This window comes from Phyllopteryx taeniolatus, chromosome 20 (genome assembly GCF_024500385.1).
Source record: "Phyllopteryx taeniolatus isolate TA_2022b chromosome 20, UOR_Ptae_1.2, whole genome shotgun sequence".
Lineage (NCBI taxonomy): Eukaryota > Metazoa > Chordata > Actinopteri > Syngnathiformes > Syngnathidae > Phyllopteryx > Phyllopteryx taeniolatus.
Genome location: NC_084521.1, coordinates 13,510,186 through 13,530,038, shown reverse-complemented (window position 1 = coordinate 13,530,038; position 19,853 = coordinate 13,510,186). Strand labels below are relative to the sequence as shown.

General features: G+C 44.7%; 2 protein-coding genes across 3 annotated transcripts in view; one reads left to right on the top strand and one right to left on the bottom strand.

Annotated features, from left to right (window-relative positions):
* The window catches only part of pola1 (polymerase (DNA directed), alpha 1), an 83,836-nt gene continuing 63,983 nt past the window's right edge, over positions 1-19,853 (bottom strand). Inside the window, exons 37-38 of the mRNA XM_061758726.1 lie at positions 8,602-8,639; positions 1-288 (exon numbers count right to left, since the gene is read on the bottom strand). Coding sequence (XP_061614710.1) covers positions 8,623-8,639 — 17 coding nt within the window. The 3' untranslated portion in view covers positions 1-288; positions 8,602-8,622. The remainder of the gene's footprint in view (positions 289-8,601; positions 8,640-19,853) is intronic.
* arxa (aristaless related homeobox a) lies at positions 9,698-18,915 on the top strand. Of its 2 annotated transcripts, XM_061758902.1 has the most exons (5): positions 9,698-9,952; positions 11,280-11,877; positions 12,908-12,953; positions 15,851-16,176; positions 16,600-18,915. In XM_061758902.1, the coding sequence occupies exons 1-5, from the start codon at positions 9,778-9,780 to the stop codon at positions 16,859-16,861; spliced, it is 1,407 nt and encodes a 468-aa protein (XP_061614886.1). In that variant the 5' UTR covers positions 9,698-9,777; the 3' UTR covers positions 16,862-18,915. The 2 variants fall into 2 exon arrangements, with proteins under 2 accessions (XP_061614886.1, XP_061614887.1); XM_061758903.1 differs by lacking the exon at positions 16,600-18,915 and having other exon boundaries at positions 15,275-15,988.

Sequence of the window (19,853 nt, the reverse complement as noted above, 5' to 3'; positions counted from 1 at the left end):
GGGTTGTACATCAATCATGTGGAGTCTTAGCGCTGTTAAGGTGCACATGCAGCTACACACATCAGTCCCCAGTCCTGTCATTAGATCATAGGCAGTTTCAGCTTTGGGGGTGTAGTTCAACAGCCTCTCAGACCAATTTAGAGTAGTGGGGGGTGTCTCTTCGATCCTGGCCTGCAAGTCTGAGGGTCCCCAGCGCGAGGCAGCTCCGCTCCGCCATCTATATTGGATTTAGGCCTTTCCCATCGACAGGCCGCACACCCCGCAGAGAGGAAGTCTCAGCTGCAGTGCCTAAAAACAATGTGTTGTTATGGTACACGCACAACTACACACACAGTCAATCTTAAAGGCGCACTCCCTCACAGCAAGGAAGTTCTAATGACGTATTTTGTGTCCCAGCGGGATTGCACCTTGGTCAAGGTATATACATGTTTGTGGAGAGGATCGTTTAAGCCTTGCAGGGAGTTGAGACGGAAGTTAGTTTCTTTTGTATCCCCACAGAAAATATGCAGTATAGGGCCAATGTGTAAAATACATTTTTGATCACATTAAAGTGTGGAAAAAAAAAAAGAGCATTTACATAAAACTCAGACAAGGTCAGGCTCTTAATTTAGTCTAATCAACTGTCATTTGCATTGTGCCATTCGCTCAAGGTATTGCCTCTAAGTGAATAAAAGGACTTCTTCACACTCAAGGGGGGTTGGTGGGGGGGGGGGGCGCTCTGGTTTTGATAAGCTGGCAACATAACTTATTTGCATATATTACTTTGATTATCTCATTACTCGGATGATTCTCGCCGAGTTTTTTGACACCGCCGCAATTGAATTAAAATGAAGGCGCGCAATCAATAAAAGGGCAACGAAACTGTGAAAACAAACAGCGCCTCTGGGTTTGGACGGTCAACTGGCGATGATGATGATGATGATGATGATGATGATGATGACCTCTTCAGCTCACAATCTTTATGAGTCTGGATTCATGCGATTATGGTAGCGATCAGAAGAGGCAAATGTAGCCGAGAAGAGACAAAAGTAGCCGGGAAATAGCCTCTCTGTCTTTTAGATCACCGTTTAACTCGGCATGAATCCAAGTAGACGACTTATGTGTCCCCCCACCGCCCCTCCCGGGTGATAATGGCGCTTGCATCGTTCCTATAATTCAGCCCATCTGTGGAATGAGGAGGTCATGCGTGAAGAAGCCGTCATTTTGCACTAGTGGGCTACAGTCACTGCGGCCCTGCCCATGTAATTGACGCATGTTGTGCTTTGATTTCTCTTGAACACCTCTGCATGTCCACTTTGCTGCTGTAAAACTGAAATGTTTCCATTGTGAGACAAATCAAAGCTCATTGTATTCTATTCTATTCTATTCGGCGTGAGCTACTTTATTGTATGTTCCTCCCACACTCGAAAAATATGCATGTTATGTCGACGTGAATGTGAATGTGAATGTTTGTTTGTCTGCACTGTATGTGCCCTGCGATTGAGTGGCGACCTGTGGAATACGCTCCAATATAATTCAACAGAATGTAAAGAATTAAACAGTTTTTGCATCATGATTTATTACTGCAATTCAATTAATTGTGCTGCTCCTTCTGGTGTGCCTGCTTTGGCCACCAGGAGGCAGTACTGTACAATACAGTCACGCACACACAAACAAAAAAGAATTGCCTCCTTCTTTTACGACTCAATAAGTTGCTGTAATATTATTCATATGTTACAGAGGATAAAGAATATATGCCTGTGAGTATTGCTATATTATGTTTACGTGTTGTTCCATCATTTGTGTTCGTCACTGACCATTTCCGTGATGTTAGGATAGGACTTTTTCATTATTTGCCAAACTGCTGCTTTTTGTGAAGTGAGTTGAATTTACCCCTCCTTGAGCCGTCACCTTATCGTGGTGGAGGGGTTTGTGTGTCCCAATGATCCTAGGAGCTAAGTTGTCTGGGCCGTCATGCCCCTGGCAGGGTCACCCATGACAAACAGGTCCTAGGTGAGGGACCAGACAAAGCACGGCTCGAAGACCCCTTATGATGACGACAAACGATGGACTCAGTTTACCCTTGCCCGGACGTGGGTCACCGGGGCCCCCCTCTGGAGCCAGGCCTGGAGGTGGGGCTCGAAGGCGAGCACCTGGTGGCCGGACCTGCACCCGTGGGGCCAGGCCGGGCACAGCCCAAACGAGTAACATGGGTCCCCCTTCCCATGGGCTCACCACCTGTGGGAGGGGCCATAGGGGTCGGGTGCAGTGCGAGCCGGGCGGTGGCCGAAGGGACGTGGAATGTCACCTCTCTGGCAGGGAAGGAGCCCAAGCTGGTGTGTGAGATCGAGAAGTTCCGACTAGATATAGTCGGACTCGCCTCCACACACAGCTTGGTCTCTGGTACCTTGTTCACGAGTGAGGGAAGAATGGAACGGGAGATCGACAGGCGGATCGGTGCAGCGTCTGCAGTGATGCGGACTTTGTATTGGTCTGTTGTGGTAAAGAAGGCGCTAAGCCGAAAGGTGAAGCTCTCAATTTACCGATCGATATAGGTTCCTACCCTCACCTGTGGTCACGAGCTGTGGGTCGTGACCGAAAGAACAAGATCCCAGATACATGCGGCCGAAATGAGTTTCCTCCGCAGAGTGTCCGGGCTCTCCCTTAGAGGTAGGGTGAGAAACTTGGTCATCCAGGAGGATCTCAGAGTAGAGACGCTGCTCCTCCACATCGAGAGGAGCCAGATGAGGTAGCCCTGGTGAGGTGTTCCCGGCATGTCCCACGGGGAGGAGACCCCGGGGACGACCCAGGACACGCTGGAGAGGCTACGTCTTTTAGCTGGCCTGGGAATGCCTCGGGATCCCCCCGGAAGAGCTGGCTGAAATGGCTGGGGAGAGGGAAGTCTGGGCGCCCCTGCTAAAGCTACTGCCCCCGTGACCCGACCTCGGATAAGCGGTAGAAAATGGATGGATGGATGGATGGAGTTGAATTTACTGCCACCATACAGCCCTTGTATATTTCAAGATTGCGCTTGAAAGTCAAAGCAAAAAAATCTTCCAAATGGCTGCTTGTATCTCAAGGCACCAATGTAATCTAAATCGATGTACCGCAATCGCTAATTTATCACGGGGGTTATGATCCTGAACACCCCCCGGAATAAATCAAATCCACAAAGCAGTAACCAAGCAAGTAAGTTTGTGGGCGGCGTGGTGCAGAGAATAAGAGTACGATTTGCAACTGGAGGGTCGCAAATTCGTATCCTCGCTTGAGCACATGTCGATTTTGTTTCCCTGGGCAAGACACATAGCCCACATTGCCTATGGATGAATGTGTTTGGATGTTTGCTGATGGTCAGTGGGGACCGTAGGTACAGGATGGCAGCCACGCTTCCGTCAGACTTCCCCAGGGCAGCTGTGGCTGCACAAGTACTGTAACTTACCCCCACCAGGTGTGACAGAGGAGTGAATGAATAATGCATAATTATGCAATGCAATCAAGCGTCTTTGAGCAAAGCGCCATATAAGTGTAATGCAGTTATTATTAACAATTATGGTATTATTTACATATATATTGAAGTTACACGCACTCATTTCCTCACCACCAAATTATAAAGTATGCACGGGAGGGTTTTTTTGGGTTGCTGTTTTTTTTTGTCCCACACATTCTACACCACAGTATGCACTGCTGTGAATGTATGTATGCCTTTTAAAGTCAGGTCTATTCAGTTGAGTGACGTGGAAGTGCACATATGAGGATGATCTATCGGCCAGCTATTTCCTGGCTATAGCATTTGCCGCTGTGGCGTGCACTGACGGTGGCAAAGGGTTACTTGCAGGTGTGAGCGCATGTACGTTTGTTTAATAAAGCAATTGAAAGCACACCAGCGGCTGTTTCCATCCTCTCTCTATACCAATTGTTTTGATCGCATTTTGTTCTGACTAGAGGTGGTAGGTTATATTCAATTAGCTAACGATGTTTACTTTACCAGAGACCTGCCGTTGAGTACTGTGCTGTACAAAAAAAATGTACGATGCACTGAACCCACAACGAGTGAACCCCGAAATAAGGAGGGGACAACTGTAAAACTCAATAACTGCATGCCAACAGATGGCAGGCGCCCTTATTTGTCAGAGAAACGTACTGTTGTACTGTACTATACTGTACTGCACTTGTCAACGAAGCAACATTTTTTTGGAATCAAAGTGCAATCTGATATTGTTCCAAAAGCGGCTAAATGCAGATTCTGAGTAAAAAACAAATCAAATCAATCAAATGATAATAAAATATAAAGAGAAAAAAATTACAAAACTAAAACAGGCTTGTAGTAAACAGCAATAATAAGCTTGGGGTTTTATTGTTCAAGTCTAGGGACATGTATTTGAGGCTTTATGCACAAGTCCATTGGGAGGGAAATGTGTGCAGTGACAAATTTTAAATGGAAATGTATGATGCAAATAATTACAGGGATGCAGTCCCATGTGACATTCCGTCATTAGTATCCGCTTCCTTGTCCCTCCAAATAGAAAGCTATACTCCTGTTGACACATTATGTCATTCATTATTTTCCTTACGTAAGGGATAAATTATCGAGTCAGTTGAATGAAATTAGAGCTCTTTGTTTCCGATCAGAGCGCATTAGGGCTGAAAATTGCACACGACGGCTGCGTGCCTTTGTTGTCTCGCTCAGCGCTTGCATGTCGCTCTCGACTTGGCGCTAACAAAGTCATTAAAATGACTCCCTCTCGCACTCATTATGCGGCCTGTTAATAACCGCTAATTAACGTTGCCAACGCGCGCCTCCAAAGGCCTCCCTCTCCCCCTCCTCAACACACTCACACCTTCATCTCCTCCGCTTCCTGCGTTGGCAGCCATAGGAGAGGGACAAGTGTCCAATGATGTCATACACAAAGGATGAGAGGCGGCTGGATGGGTGATAGGACATCATTGTGCATGATCCAACTGGACCAAATAGGACATGCTTCCACATTTGATCCATCACCTTGGAACAGGCATGTCCACATTTTTGTTTGGAGTTATAACAACAATAATACGAATAATAATAATAATAATAATAATAATAATGATGATGGGGATGCATGTGGATTTTTGTCTAATTTCTAATTTCCAGTTACAGCTCTTTAAATATCACAATTATATACTGTTTACATCAAATTGAATCTTTAGCGTCTACTTTTGACCAATTGAATCCATGAAAATTGCATTTTAAAATTCCTTTTTATTTACTGGCTTGAGTCAACACTGAGGCATCTAATAATTATAAAATTATTATATTATTTAATAACAATAATAATAATAATGAATGAATGATATTCATCTATGTGAAGACACCAATGAGTTCTCATAATAATAATCAACAATAATTTAACAAGGTAGAAAACAGATACATATCAATATACCTATTATTATTATTATTATTATTATCCTCATATTATTGATTGCTATAATAATAATAACAATAATAATAGTAATAATAATCATAACAAAACATCAGTTATTGTCATTTGTATAAAATAGTCATTCATTTTTACATTTTAACTGTTCAAATTCCAGTTTCTTTGCACTATGCAGGTTGCAAAACAACCTCAAAAAAATCTTTTTTTTTTTTTATGTACAGTATTTTTGAGGCCACCTTTTTTTCTTATATCGCTAATAGCCTCAGCAGAGCACTTCCACTTCTGAAATACAAATCAACAGAAGTGGAAGTACCTTCACTTCTTAAAATCTAAATTGTATCATTCATTTGTTCCATTAGTGCAGGAAGCCATTAATCTACCGAACACTCTGAATATTCCATGAATTTGTTTTCTTGTGCAAACACTGATTAATGATGCCTCGCTGTTGAATCAATCCAGTAAATAACAAGGAATTTTAAAAATCTCATTTTTATGGATTCAATTGGTCAAAAGTGGACGCTATAGAGCCAAAAGATACAATTTGATGGAAACAGTATATAATTGTTCTATTTAAAGAGATATAACTCGAAGTTGGAAATGAGACAAAAATCCCCACGCATGCACCGTTGGGAAGTTTCATTATATTTGTATCATCGGTATTATAGATAAAATTGTGCCCGCATGCATTTTTAACTCGGCCACAGCTAACTGCCTTTCAAAAAATATAGTTTAATCTTCGCTCATTTATATAACGTCCCATTCTAGCCAACTTCCATCAATCAACACAGGACTCGCCCTTGCGTTGATTCTCCATTGTTTTTAGAGTGACTTTTCCGGAAGTTACTTTCTTCAGGCTTCTGATTGGTTTAGAGAGATTGGTAATCGTATGAAATAGGACTGGACCCAAAAGCGGGCAGAGGCGGAGGAAATAGATAAGAATGGTTTATTAAGTAGCAGCTCAGAGGGTGGGATATCCGAGGAGTGATGGTGGTCCGTTGGAACGGGGAAGGTGCAGCGAGCTTGACGGCGTGGCTGGAGCGGGCAGCGAGGGACGGACGAGGATGCAAGAGGATTAGTACAATTGAGGGTAGCCAAGTAATCAATTTGAACACACGAGAAGGAACCATGAGAGTAGGCTTGTGTACTACAAACAAGCGTGAATACTCTGGCGCTGGATTCCTGGATCTGGCAGACTTGTATGCAGACAGTGACGCGCGCTGATTAATAAGAGGTGCGTGAACGAGGAGGTGATGATGGCTGGGCGGAGAGAGGGGGACAGGCGAGGCACAGAGCGCCACCCAAGTTCCAAAAAAAGGAACTGCAGGGCACAGACCATGACGTTACATGGGTTAAAGAACCGCCTGTTACTTTGGCATGTAGTTTACAGCCGGCAAATAGTCTGTTTTAAATCAAATAAACATGTGTATTATTATTTAAGCAAGGCCTCTCAAGGAGTCACTAACACGGTGCCGGTGGACTGCAATGAGTAGCTCGCAGGCTTGTTCTAAAGATAGCGCACAGGATGGGACACTGTGATTTCCTAGGAATGTTGTAGAAGCGATCAATTCAAAAAGTAAAAACAAGCAGAGATGTATAGAAATGAAGTGTTGCATATCGATGTTCATGTTTCCTCCCTTTTTAAATCATTGTTGATCATTATTATGAGAACTCGTTCGTGTCTTCACATAGAGGAATATCACGAATCATTATTCATATCATACAATTCAGGTATATGGAGCAATTTCGTGATCAAACTGGTAGCCCTTGGCGACAATCAGTAGCCAAGAAGTAAAGCTCTCGGTCTGCACAGCCGTTTGCTCTTGCAACCGGAAGATGGCGCCAGTCGACACATCTTAAAGCGTCGCCTGCAGTCACACCAATGAGCCTCGGGTGCACTCGTAACAGTCACAAAATTAGGTACACCCCATATTTGTCATGCAATAATTAACAATATCTCCTCAAAAATGAAGACTAATTCATGTCGGTGAGAAGTCAAGCGAGATAAAGTAATCACAGAATGAGAAACTAAACTCCTCTCGGTGTGATGCAGAGCACTAAAACCACAATGATATTGTATCCATACTGTAAATGAACGCCTTTTTGTTTGTCAATGCCAATTAAAAGAGTGTAAAAGTATAATCTTTGCACGTTCCTTCCTGAAATGTTGCGTGTCCCGATATATTTGCGTTGCCAATACGTGCTGAAGTGATGCTTAGCGCGCGTCCGGGCGTCTTCTCCCCACCTGCATGCCAACAAGACGGAAAATTGCACGCTCGGCGGGCTGTTCCTTTCCCCTCTAATGTATGCGCGTAATTAGCGCATTTAAACAAAGCGCGGATGTCCCGCTGCTCGAAATGGCGGCTGACATCTCTTTTTCCACGGGGTTAATAACAGTGCGCGGATAAATGAATCAAATTGTGGGCCGCAAATTACAGAGCGACTCTAAATGCCCGTCTGCATAACGCACGTCTGCTCGCGACCGCCAAGAACATGCAACACGGGCCTATTGTTACGACGTTCATTGCATTGATTTGCCTGCAAATAAACAAGATCGGAAGTTGACATGTTGCGGGTGATCGCGCCAGAGGTGATATGTGAGTTTGTGCTCAATAAAAGAGGGCATACATACTCGTTTCCATTTTCTCTCTCATAACCAATTGGAAGAGGCTGTTTGTTTAAATGGCGCCCTATATCAAAATCTAAACCTTAACTAATCCGAGCAATCACAAAAAAAAAAGATACAAATATAACCTGACGTGAAGGGAAAATTGGGAATTATGAGCAATTTTCTGGACATTCTGCTGCGGCGCTGTCGACGGATCGAAGGGGAAGAAGAGAGAAAGAGAGGGGGCAGCGCAAATTGCAGCTTGCTCAAGTTTTGGGATTGAATTCTGAAAATGATCCTTTTAACAGTGATGGGCTCTGAGGCGAGCATAGGGGTCGCACGCCATTCACAGCGGGTTAAATAGACTTTCATTTAAAATTACATTCTCCATCCAAAGCAACCCCGCGCCACCCAAACCCCCTCCCGTCATCCCCGCGCGCAATCCCGGCTTCCCTTGCGGCACCTCGTCACCCTCACTTTATCATAAACTCCAGCGGGGAGCATGCAGAGTGACAGACAGGCGTGCACAACTCATATACACTGTATGATTAAAACATAATAATAATCATCATAAAAATTTTATGTAACGCCATAATTACTTACAATCGCATCATGTACGGGACTTTATCCGGGACTCGAGTCTAAAAGAAAACAAACAAAACAAAACAAAACAAAATCAGGAATTACAAATATATTATAAATTTGATGATGTTATTTACATTTTTATTAGAGTAGCACTTTTTAAATGAAAGTCGTGCTATATAACACGCTGCTTTATTATGGGAGACATTTTTTCCCCATTTCGATTTTTTAATGGTCATGAGGTTTTCCTGTTAAATGGATGCATTGGCGCAATTCTGCAATCTGTTGGTCGCACAATGAAGACAGGTCCTCGATCCACATCTGGACCTTCTTTAAAACCCCATTTCAGTATTAGCTAAAAGTCTTCATGTACTTGCATTAAAACTAATTTATTTGCATCTCAAATTACAAGACTAATAAAATACGTTTAAAATACCTAATTATTCTTTTCAAACTGTTGTTATTATTATTATTGCTGTTGTTGTTCATTTAAGAACAGTTTTATTCGTCCTACAGTTGAGTATGAAAATCAAATATTTTCTTTTTCTTTTTTTTGTCAGTTGGTCACGCAAAAAAAAAACGGAAGGATTAAAAGTTATTTCGATGTAAATTTATAAGTTAGTACATGTAACAGTTGAGTTGAGGGGCGGGGGGAATCAGAATTCAAGATTTACGACTTACATTTAGTTTAATGACTCAATTTTATCGAAATTGGTTGCCTTGAATTTTTCAGTTCAAGTTTTTTTTTTTTTTAAATAAGTCTCGGTTAATCAAAACGCGACTAACTTAAATATACAGTACAATAACAAGCCGTGAAAGGAAATAAAAGTGAAAGGTTCAATCCGTGTGGTGCAAAGGAGTCCACGTCTGGGTTTGTCACCCTCCCCTCAAATTAACCTTAATGTGAAATATATAAAGCGGCTCCTCCGAGTCTCCCTCGACACACACGCACTAAGCCTGTCGACCAATCAGGAGGACCCTACACCGAGCCAGCACGTGCGTGTTAGTGAGCGTGTGTGCGCGCGCGTGCGTGTGTGTGTGTGTGACAGAGCTTGCGGAGAAGCAGCGAGGTGCGAAGCGAGCACCCCCCCCCCCCCCCCCTCCCTCCGCCAATACCGCCACCCCCCACCCGGCCGCCCGCCCCCATCTTGCTTGTCCGCGGCAGACGACGCAGCAAGTGGCCGGAGAAGAGTCGACATGAACGGCCACTTCGACGAGGACGGCCGCGAGCGGGCCGAGAGGAAGGGCAGCAAGTCCCCCACGCTGCTGTCGTCCTACTGCATCGACAGCATTCTGGGCCGCCGCAGCCCCTGCAGGCTGCGACTCATCGGCGCCCTGCCCGGCAGAGGGGAGCTCGACAAGGCGCCGGAGGGTAAGTTTCCCTTCGGGTCGGTGCAACTTGTCAAACGGTGACCTCTTGGGGCTTGACGCGTCACAACTACAGATGATTTTTTTTTGGGGCTTGTTGTTGTTTTTTAATCTACATGGTTACTCTGTTGTTCACCTTTTAAGTTTCCTTCAAGAGGTGGTGAGCTACAACATGTAAATAATAATAATAAGTTGGCAACTTTTGTTTTGGACTTATGTTAACGTTAAGTTTATTGTGCCTTTTATTGATACGTCAAAGTGGTCTGCGCTTATTTGATAACAATGTCCAAAAGCTATACTGCACGTGTAAATTAGCTTTTAGAAAGAAAAAAAATAATAATAATTTTAAAAAAAAGTGTCTCGAGTGTATTTGTGGCAAAGACGGTCAAAATATATAGGTCATAAACATATCTTTTTTACATTAGTACTGTGTTATTCACCTCCTTAAAGGTGGCCACGTCTTCAGTGAGCTTTATTTAATAAAACGGTAACAAAATAAAAATGAAGCTAACGTTTCACAATTGCATTTTAGTTGTTAACAAGCGCAAAATCATAAATGAACTACCATAACCTTGATGTTTAAAAACACATTTAAAAAAAATGTCTAATTGTGTCTTTAGTGGGCTGGAGTGATGTTGGTGTTTTATTTAGGATTGTACCAAAATGGACTCATTGGTCCCTAAAATATTGTTGCTTTTAATAATTAAGAATTAGCCTGAAAAACACTAACTAACAACTTGTTGACCTGTTCGCTTGTGCAGGTATTTGATCCAATGATAAGTTAGCAACTTTGATCATAAATACAAAAAATAGAAAACATGAATATGAAGCAAAAATAGGTCATTTGACCTTAAAAGTATTGCTGCTGAATAAAGTTGGCGAATAAATGATCTTTCGAGGCCAATTTTCATTGCGCGGCTGTGAGATTAAAGCAGTGAAAGTTGCACGTTAATCTATTATCCTTTACATTTCGATTTCATCTCTTATACTCAATATATTCTCTGAAGGGGAAATTCGATTTATACTCGTTTATATTTGGCGTTGCACACCACTCACGGAAGCAAATCACACACACGTTAAAAAAAATTAAAAAACATTTTTAAAAAAGGTGAGCGTGAACGGGGCGCGCAAACAGTATGGGGGGCATCGGTGCCTTGCTCAAGGGCACGTGCGACAAGAGCAGGCGGCAGACTAGCACCTTTTTAGTACATTTGAATCGTCCGATTTATTAGGTGCCCCTCACTACTTTGAGATGTTTTTGTTTTTTTTTTTACGAGGGGGGCTTCGTGGTGGAGATCGGGATCTCGGAGTTAACGCGCTTTTCTGACCAGGGTCGACCAAAGAGGTTTCTCTGAGCGCGGACGTGCACCTGCCGCCGAAGCTGCGCCGCCTGTACGGCCCCGGCGGCAAATACCTCCAGGAGCAGGCGGACAAGCTGCACGAGCGCGAGCGCGAGCGCGAGCGGCTTCTCCTGGAAGGGGCCGCCGAGAGCCTCAAGATCATCCAGGCGCCGCAGGTGAGCATCAGCCGCAGCAAGTCGTACCGGGAGAACGCGGCCCTGAGTCGGCCCGAGGGCGACCGCAGCCCAGGCGAGGGCTCGGAGGACGGCGGCGGCGGCGGCGGCGCGGCGGCCCTGGTGGAACTCGGCGCGTTGAAGTTCGACGAGGACGCGGTGAAGACGGAGGAGGGCGCCTGCGGGAACGCGGCTGCTCGTCTGTCTCCCAAAGACGAGGAGAGGGAGAGCTTGCACGCCGGGGATGGGGACGTGAGGGACGGGGAGGACAGCGTGTGCCTGTCGGCGGGCAGTGACTCGGAGGAGGGCATGATGAAGCGCAAGCAGAGACGATACAGGACTACCTTCACCAGTTACCAGCTGGAGGAGCTGGAGAGGGCTTTCCAAAAGACGCACTACCCCGACGTCTTCACCAGGTATTTGCTACATTCGCCTTGCCCTCACTATATGCTCTTGGCTTGAAACATATTGACATACCGAAAACTCATTGAACCTCATGCGAATTGTCCTCGAATGTTTTACTGGCAACAACGCTCGTTTATTATAACCCTGTTATTATTTACAGTCATAAGAATCATTTGTCACGGAATCATAATAATATATCGTCACCGTTCAACTAAATGCATATTAAATATGTCCACTGATATTCAGATGGAATGGAGTCGCTAATAAATGTTCTTATCGTGATGTGCATCGATGCAAAAAAAAAAAGACAACCGACCTTGTAATCATTTGCAACCGATGCACCTGATCAAATCAAGTATCCCCCCCCCCCCAGTGTATAATCCATTTTCGAAATAAATTCCCAAACCCATTTAGAAAATAAAACAAAATCCCTAAACTACACACGTCAAGAAGCACCAAAAACTCGTTCATACATTATAAAAATATGTATTTCTTTTTCATTCGACTTTTGGAATTAATACGGTGTCTTTTGTGGCTTGGAAATATATATATATATATATATATATATATATATATATATATATATATTATTATTTTTATTTTTATTGCAATATGTTTAAATTGGGATTACAGTATTCATATTTTTCCCAGTGTACTTTGTGGGTCTAATTTGCGCGACAGCCGAAGGGAGCTTCAATTGCTTTTGTACGTGGCAGACTCGTTTGGATGTCATTATTCCAGCCATTATGTTGTTACAGTGACAGGGAACATCCATGTGGATGGAGAAAGGAAAAAAAAAAAAAAAAAAAAAGGGAAAAAAAATCCCAACAATCACTAGGCCCATTTCCACCTATTGCAGACAGGGAAAACAGAACACGTGCAATGATGTCGTTTAGTTCGAGATAAGAAGACAAATGAAAACAATCGAGGCTATTTTTTGTTTTTTTTTGCCCCACGTGCATTGTTGACAGGGCACAACAGAAACAATTCAAAACGATAATTTAATTATTTTTTTTTTTTGCTTCTTTCTTTTCTTTTCAGGGAAGAGCTCGCCATGCGTTTGGATCTGACCGAAGCCCGAGTGCAAGTAGGTGTCTTTCTCTCCAATGTTTGATGTCCTCTATAGCAACTGGCCTCCCACGTTTAGTCATTCAAGTCAAGACTCACTTTAAAATTGGAGGAGGGTGGGAGGGTGGGGGGCGTTTTGGGGGAGTCATTTTCATTTGGAAACCATCAACGTTTTCTTCTTTTTGTTAATACACAAATAGACATCCAGTATTTGCTTGCGAGAAACACAATCGCGATAACAACAATATCGATTGAAATATTAGTATTATTATTATTATTTTTTTTGAAATGCACGAAATAAATCGAGCCACGAAATGACGTTTCATTGTGACCTTCTGCGCAATCGAATGAGATCCAAATAGAAGAGTGTGTATTTAACGGTGTGCCTTGACCAGGATAATGACACATTGCATCATAAATAAATGTGTTCCCAAGGCAGACGGAATATTCGAAACCACTCTCGGTATGACGCAGTGCAGTTGGGAAATATTACAATTACTGTTAGAGGAATAGCACGCTGACTTGTGTCACTCGGAAATGAGCGTCATCGCCTTTTTGAAGGCATTTGAGCAGACAGCTCTTGTGTCACTATTATTATCTGCGCAGGTGGTCAAAAATGCCAACTGTGTGTTTTTAGGAAAAATACAAATGAATTGAAAATGGTATACCTATTAAGTACAGTATTTCTCTCAGTTTTTTTTTTTTTTTTTTTTGACACCCTGAAACCCACTGATATGTACACAATTAGAGGCGGTCATTTATTGGGGGGGGGGGGGGGCGTGGGGGCGAACGGTGTGCGCGACAAGGGCCACTTCCGGTTATTGGTGCTTTATCTCGCGCGATGGCTTTTTAGCGGCAATTAAGCGATTCCTAAAACGCCCACTTAGTGCACGAGCAAACATATTGCCGGCGTTCGGATTCCCGTCAGAAGGGAAAAGGGTGGTGGGTGGGTGGGTGGGTGGTTGGTATGGGGGCGTAATGCTATTTGATTTCCTATTCCGTGATTGCAGAATTGCATTGATCCCATGCGTTGCACTTGGGAGCGAATGAGAGGCCATTAAAGGTGTTTGCTCGCACAGTCGTCCTCCCTCCCTCGCAGCCCGCTCTTGTGCACAAAGCGTGGCGTGCACGTCCAACCCGGGGGGGACGGGGAGGGGGGCTCAGAACCACAGAGACAGTTCAAACACGGCTCGAGGGTCAATGGCCGACGGCGATACAACAGATGTCTCTTTAGGGGGCTGTAGGTGAACAAATCACTTAGCGGGCGCCATCGGGAGGTGATAAAAACTCATAAATTCCCCGGTGGCTGTGTCATGCTAAACAGCCCTCTGGGAATTGCGGGCGCGTGCGTGCGTGCGTGCGTGCGCGCGCGCGCGCAGGCTGTCCCCGTCGCTCAGTCACTTCGCTCCCGTTGACATTTTTTGGGCTCTTAGTGCGTCAGCAGCGCAAACTGGCCAGCGGCGAGAGTGGGTGCGTGGGAAAGTTAAATAGTCCCACTTGCTCGACGTCGCTTCAAGGAATTTAATTTAAAGCGCATTAATTGTCATCGGAGCCGGTTCAGCGGCAATTTTGTGGGCCTTTAGTCAACACAGCTTTTAATTACGTCTACCGCCCCAAGCCTGCCTACAAAAATCAGGGATTAAACAGGCTGAAAGTAGCTTTAAGGGGGCACCGTAATGGCAGTCCTACACCTGAAAAGGACAACTGCGTTCAATATTATAAATGGCAGTTAATTACTGCTGTGATGTAAGCATATTCAATTGTAACTGGATAATAATAATACAACATCTGTTTTGATTGGCGCTGTCAAAGAAGTATTTATTGTATGAGCGGTAGTTCAAAAAGTAACGAGCCCAATTTAATTGTACCTACTAATAATGGATTTTTTTAAAAATTATTATTATTCCGCAGTTTAAACGCTTGTTCGAATGTTTAGGAAAAATATTTTGTTAAGCCTGTCCTCTTCCTGTCAGCCATTTTGGAAATGAGGGCATTGTTGGACGGCCGTCAGAAGCAGAGAACTGCGATTAAACTTCTCGCTTTGGAAGGGGGAACCGCCAATAAACATTTTCAAAAGGTGGCAAAATGTGAATGAGGAAGCTTGCAACAGGCTACAGGCGAAGGACAAGACATCTGTAACAAGCCAGAGCATCTTCAGCGTCCCGGGAATTGTGCTCGGGTCGAGGCACTGGTCAGAGAAGATCAGAGTTCCCATTGAGGATATCATCATAATACACATTGTGCAACCTTTTCTAAACCCGTTTCTCCTTTCAAAGCAAGAAATTCACTCATAGCTCTCTGCTTCTGATTTTCTGATTTCATTTCCAAAATGGCTGAAAGGAAGAGGACAGGCTTAAACATCCATCCATCCATCAATCCATTTCCTGTACCGCTTCTCCTCACAATGGTCGTGGGCGTGCTGGAGTCTATCCCAGCAATCTTCGGGCAAGAGGCGGGGTGCACCCTGAACCGGTCGCCAGCCAATCACAGGGCAGATACAAACAAACGACCATTCGCACTCACATTCACACCTACGGGCAATTTAGAGTCTTCAATCAACCTACCAAGCATGTTTTTGGGACGTGGGAGGAAACCCGAGTGCCCGGAGAATATGCAAACTCCAGTCGACTACCGTGCCGGCACAGGCTTAAACAAACATTTTTTTTAAATAAACCTTCAAATAATGTCACTGATTGGTAGGTTAAATAAAATTGGGCTCATTACTTTTTGACTGATATTTTGGTTATATTGTTATTAGGGAGACACTATTACAAAACTTTTGATGTAATCCCCCCCCCCACACACACACTAACAGAAAGAGGCAGTTTAAAAAAAGAAATAACAGCTTTCTTCTGTTGCATCGCATTCAATATACCAAATAATGCATGTTAAATGACTTTCCCTGTGTGCCTCCAGGTGTGGTTTCAGAACCGCAGGGCCAAGTGGAGGAAGCGTGAAAAGGCGGGCGTGCAGGGCCACCCAGCAGGCCTGCCCTTCCCGGGCCCTCTGGCGGCGGGCCACCCTCTCAGCCACTACCTGGAGGGAGGACCCTTCCCGCCTCACCCGCACCCCGCCCTCGAGTCGGCATGGACGGCCGCCGCCGCCGCCGCCTTCCCCGGCCTCGCCCCGCCGCACCACAACGGGTCCGCGCCGGCCCTCGCCACCCCGCTCGGCTTGGGCACTTTCCTGGGCACGGCCGCCATGTTTCGCCACCCGGCTTTCATCGGGCCCACTTTTGGCAGGTAAGCTTCACCTGTTCTATTTCTATTTATTTCTACACTAACCACTTCCTTGAAACAGCAATCTTGCCAACAGCACTCCGACTAATGACTGATGCTTCCACACATTTGCTATTTATCTCGGGGCGTCTGATTAGAAATGTGTTTCAGTGCTAACTGTTCGCAGTGTGGTGTGTAATCACTGCCAAATGTCTTAATAAATTAACCAAATGTGTGATCATGCAAAACAAGCTGTGAAGAGGGCTGACGCTGCAAACACCACATGTCACAATTAGCTCCTCATTTGCCACGAGGGACACTGAAAGCCTTAATTAACAGGAAATGTGTCTTCCTCCTATTCTGCCATCACACTTTCATGTTATGATGCCAAAGGAGGTTCAGATTGCTACGGAGATGAATTCAAAGCAAATCTTTCCGGCCATGCAGGCTCTTCTCCAGTATGGGTCCCCTGACCAGTGCTTCCACCGCTGCGGCGCTCCTGCGGCAGCCGGCCCCCCCCGTCGACAGCTCCCACGCGGGCCCCGTCCTCCCGGACCCGACCCCTTCTTCCAGCCCCGCATCCTCAGCTGCAGCGGACCGCCGGGCCTCGAGTATCGCCGCCCTGCGCCTCAAGGCCAAGGAACACTCGGCCCAGCTCACCCAGATCAACATCCTGCCCCCCGGCACGGCCGGGAAGGAGGTGTGTTGAACAATTCCAGGCCTCCTCCTCCCATTCTACGATGCCTCCCTACCCCGTTCCTCCAAAAAAAGAGAAAAGCCACTTCAAACGTTGGAGCCCTTTGACCCCCAACAAAGTAGCACGACCAAAGTCACACAAACACTGACTAAATACAGATGACACACTGACCATGGGTGACACATTTTCACACTCTCTGGCCACAACGATCTAATGAGATCCAAACCACAACTGTATCAGGAAAACTGTCCTTACAAAGATGCACAGCGTCACAAATTTAAAATGCTATCTAAAAATACTCTATACTGGATTTTTATAGTTTGGGTGCCCATCAGGTACCCTGCGAGAACAGAGACGTGACGTGCAACTTGTTGTGCCGTTCCCATTTGTAAAATAGTAATTCAAATTCAATTAGATGCATAAAATGGGACCAGAGAGGGAAACGTTTTCAATAGATCATTTGAATAATATTCTACCGTCAGGTCATGCATACGGTTTTAACATAAAACAGCTGAAAGGATGCAAGTGCAGTTGTACACCAGGCAAACTACAACCTCAATAATAAACCCATTGTTACATGTATTCCTAACAGTGTCAAGCCAAAATAAAACATTTTCTTTACAAAGGCTGATGATTTTGAAATGGCTCTGGTGCTGGATTTCATTAGATCGTGCAGATACAGTATTGTTCCGGTCATGACTTTACGAGAGGCGAGATATTGATTGCCCCCCCCCCCCCGTGGGCCATATACATGATTGAGCCCGCCAATGCAAGTGGCATCATAGCTCTTCATCAATTTAGTATGGCCCACAGAGGACTTAAGGTTCCCGGCCGTTGACTAAAACGGAGACTTTTCAGTTTTCAAACTGCTGGCAAGATTGGAATGTAGCCTCAACTTCCCCCAGCTCACTAAACTTGGAAAAAAAAAAAAAAAAACATCCAGTAAGGGACCAGTGTGTCGTGCTTGCCTGGCCGCCTCAGAGTCCACCTCGGTCAGCCGCGAGCGGACAACCTTACTGTCCGAGCCGAGTGTATTGCCGAACACCAAACGACACCGGTGTGATGTTGTATTTTGGGGAATGTACAATCCATTACAAATATAAAAGCGGTGATCAAATTACCTGACGACCCAGGTGAGAATGGAGACGAGACTGTTTGCGGTGGTTTTCCAAGCCTGTGCCGCGTGTCGTGCCGTGTCCATTTGTAAAATAGTAGTTCCAATTCAATTAGAGGCATAAAATGGGGCCAGAGAGGTAAGATTATTCAATAGATCATTTTAATAATGGTCCTACAGTTTTAGCATATACGACTCTAAAAAACAAACCAAAAAAAGTACTGCACAGGCCCTGCAGAAAAATTGCAACTGATGTAAAGATATAGAGTACCTGTAGTAGATGAAGTGTAACTAAAAAATGAAGCATGAATGAAAAGAAAATGAGATTAGAAAGTTTCACACACACACACACACACAAAGGCTTGCTGTGTTGCTTCCATTATATGAATGAACGCGTCGACGAGGGCCAGCCCAGCCCAGCCCACCTCCCCGACGACCTGCCCCCACCCGCTCTCCAGCCACCCGCCCAGAACCAAAGGAAAACGGTCCACAGATCTGACTTGAGTCTTCTCTACAATCATTACTCCTCTCCCGCTGCTCACCTGTCCTCAGGTCACACACGGTGTCCAATCCGGCCTAAGGTCACGCGAGCCCGGCTGGGACGTCTCTGACTGTGTGACGGAAAGATGTAAATATTGTGTAAAGAGGGACGACAAAATACAACAACAAAACTGATCCATTTTCAAAACAGACGCTTGTGTATATTTCAAGAGGCCGTGTTTTGATAATTTGCACTCGGTGTAGTGTGTGCTGAATGTCGCCCCGTGTAGAACTCCATCTGTGTTTTATGAATTATTAGATTTTTAGTTCATTATTTATGTCCAAACGTCGCCCCCTATGAACTGAGAAGTCTAATCGGAATGAATGACCTTCATGAAATGAGTTCTTTTGGCATTCAGGACTGAAATGATGTGAAATATTATAGAACTATTAATAAAAAGTGTTATGAGGAGCTCATGCTTTTTGTTGAAACCTTTTCAAAAAGCTCTATCGGTGGGATTTTTTAAATGTATTTCTACATGATGGGGGGGCGGTGGAGGGGGGGGGGGGGGACATATTTCAGTCGTGTCTCTCCTCTTGAGGCGAGTTGACAAAATAGAGACCATATATTCATGAGCTTAATCCCCAACGTTTGAAAGGAGGCACAAAGGCGAGGGGTTTTCAATTAGATCCACCACTTTAGCTGGGCGGGTGGCGACAAAACTTCCTTGAAAAAAAGGCTTAGAGCCGCTAAATTGGTCTTAACATCTGTAATGCCGTGTCGCTGGAAGTGAGTCCTCTTTGTCATTAATGAAGTAACAAACCACTTCATCAATCGGCTTTCACACACATACACCTCGCATGGTTAATTCTCCCCCCCCCAATCCACCCGATTCTCCCTCCTCATCCCGCTCCCCCCCCCCCCCCCCCCCCCCCCCCCAAGAGGATCTCACTTGATGCGGGGACTATTACGGCAATCAATGCGCATTCTCCTCTGTTTGACCCATCTTTGGTGCCCGTGTAAATTGCGTGAAATTACCCTAAGGATTAATTTAGTGCCTCTTTTGATTGAATGGTGCAGGGGAAGAAAAAAAAAACCTTCTTCCCTCGGCGGACTTGTTTTACAGGTCCGACACCTGTTAATCACTCAATTTACTCCAAACAAGAGGGAATCAGAAGACAGCCGACAAGGGCGGGGGAAGAGTTATATTGGGCAAATTACTTGTTTTGTCTTCACATATTCACACAGGCTTTATGCAGGGGACACAGCTGCTGCAAAAATGATGCACATTTTTCTCCACATATATAAAACTGTTTTCTTATTATTCTTGCTAGAACTGAGTTTTGTTGAGATTGTGCAGAGAGCTTTAATATTACAGTATTGTGAACAATGAATGACAAAGTTTTTTT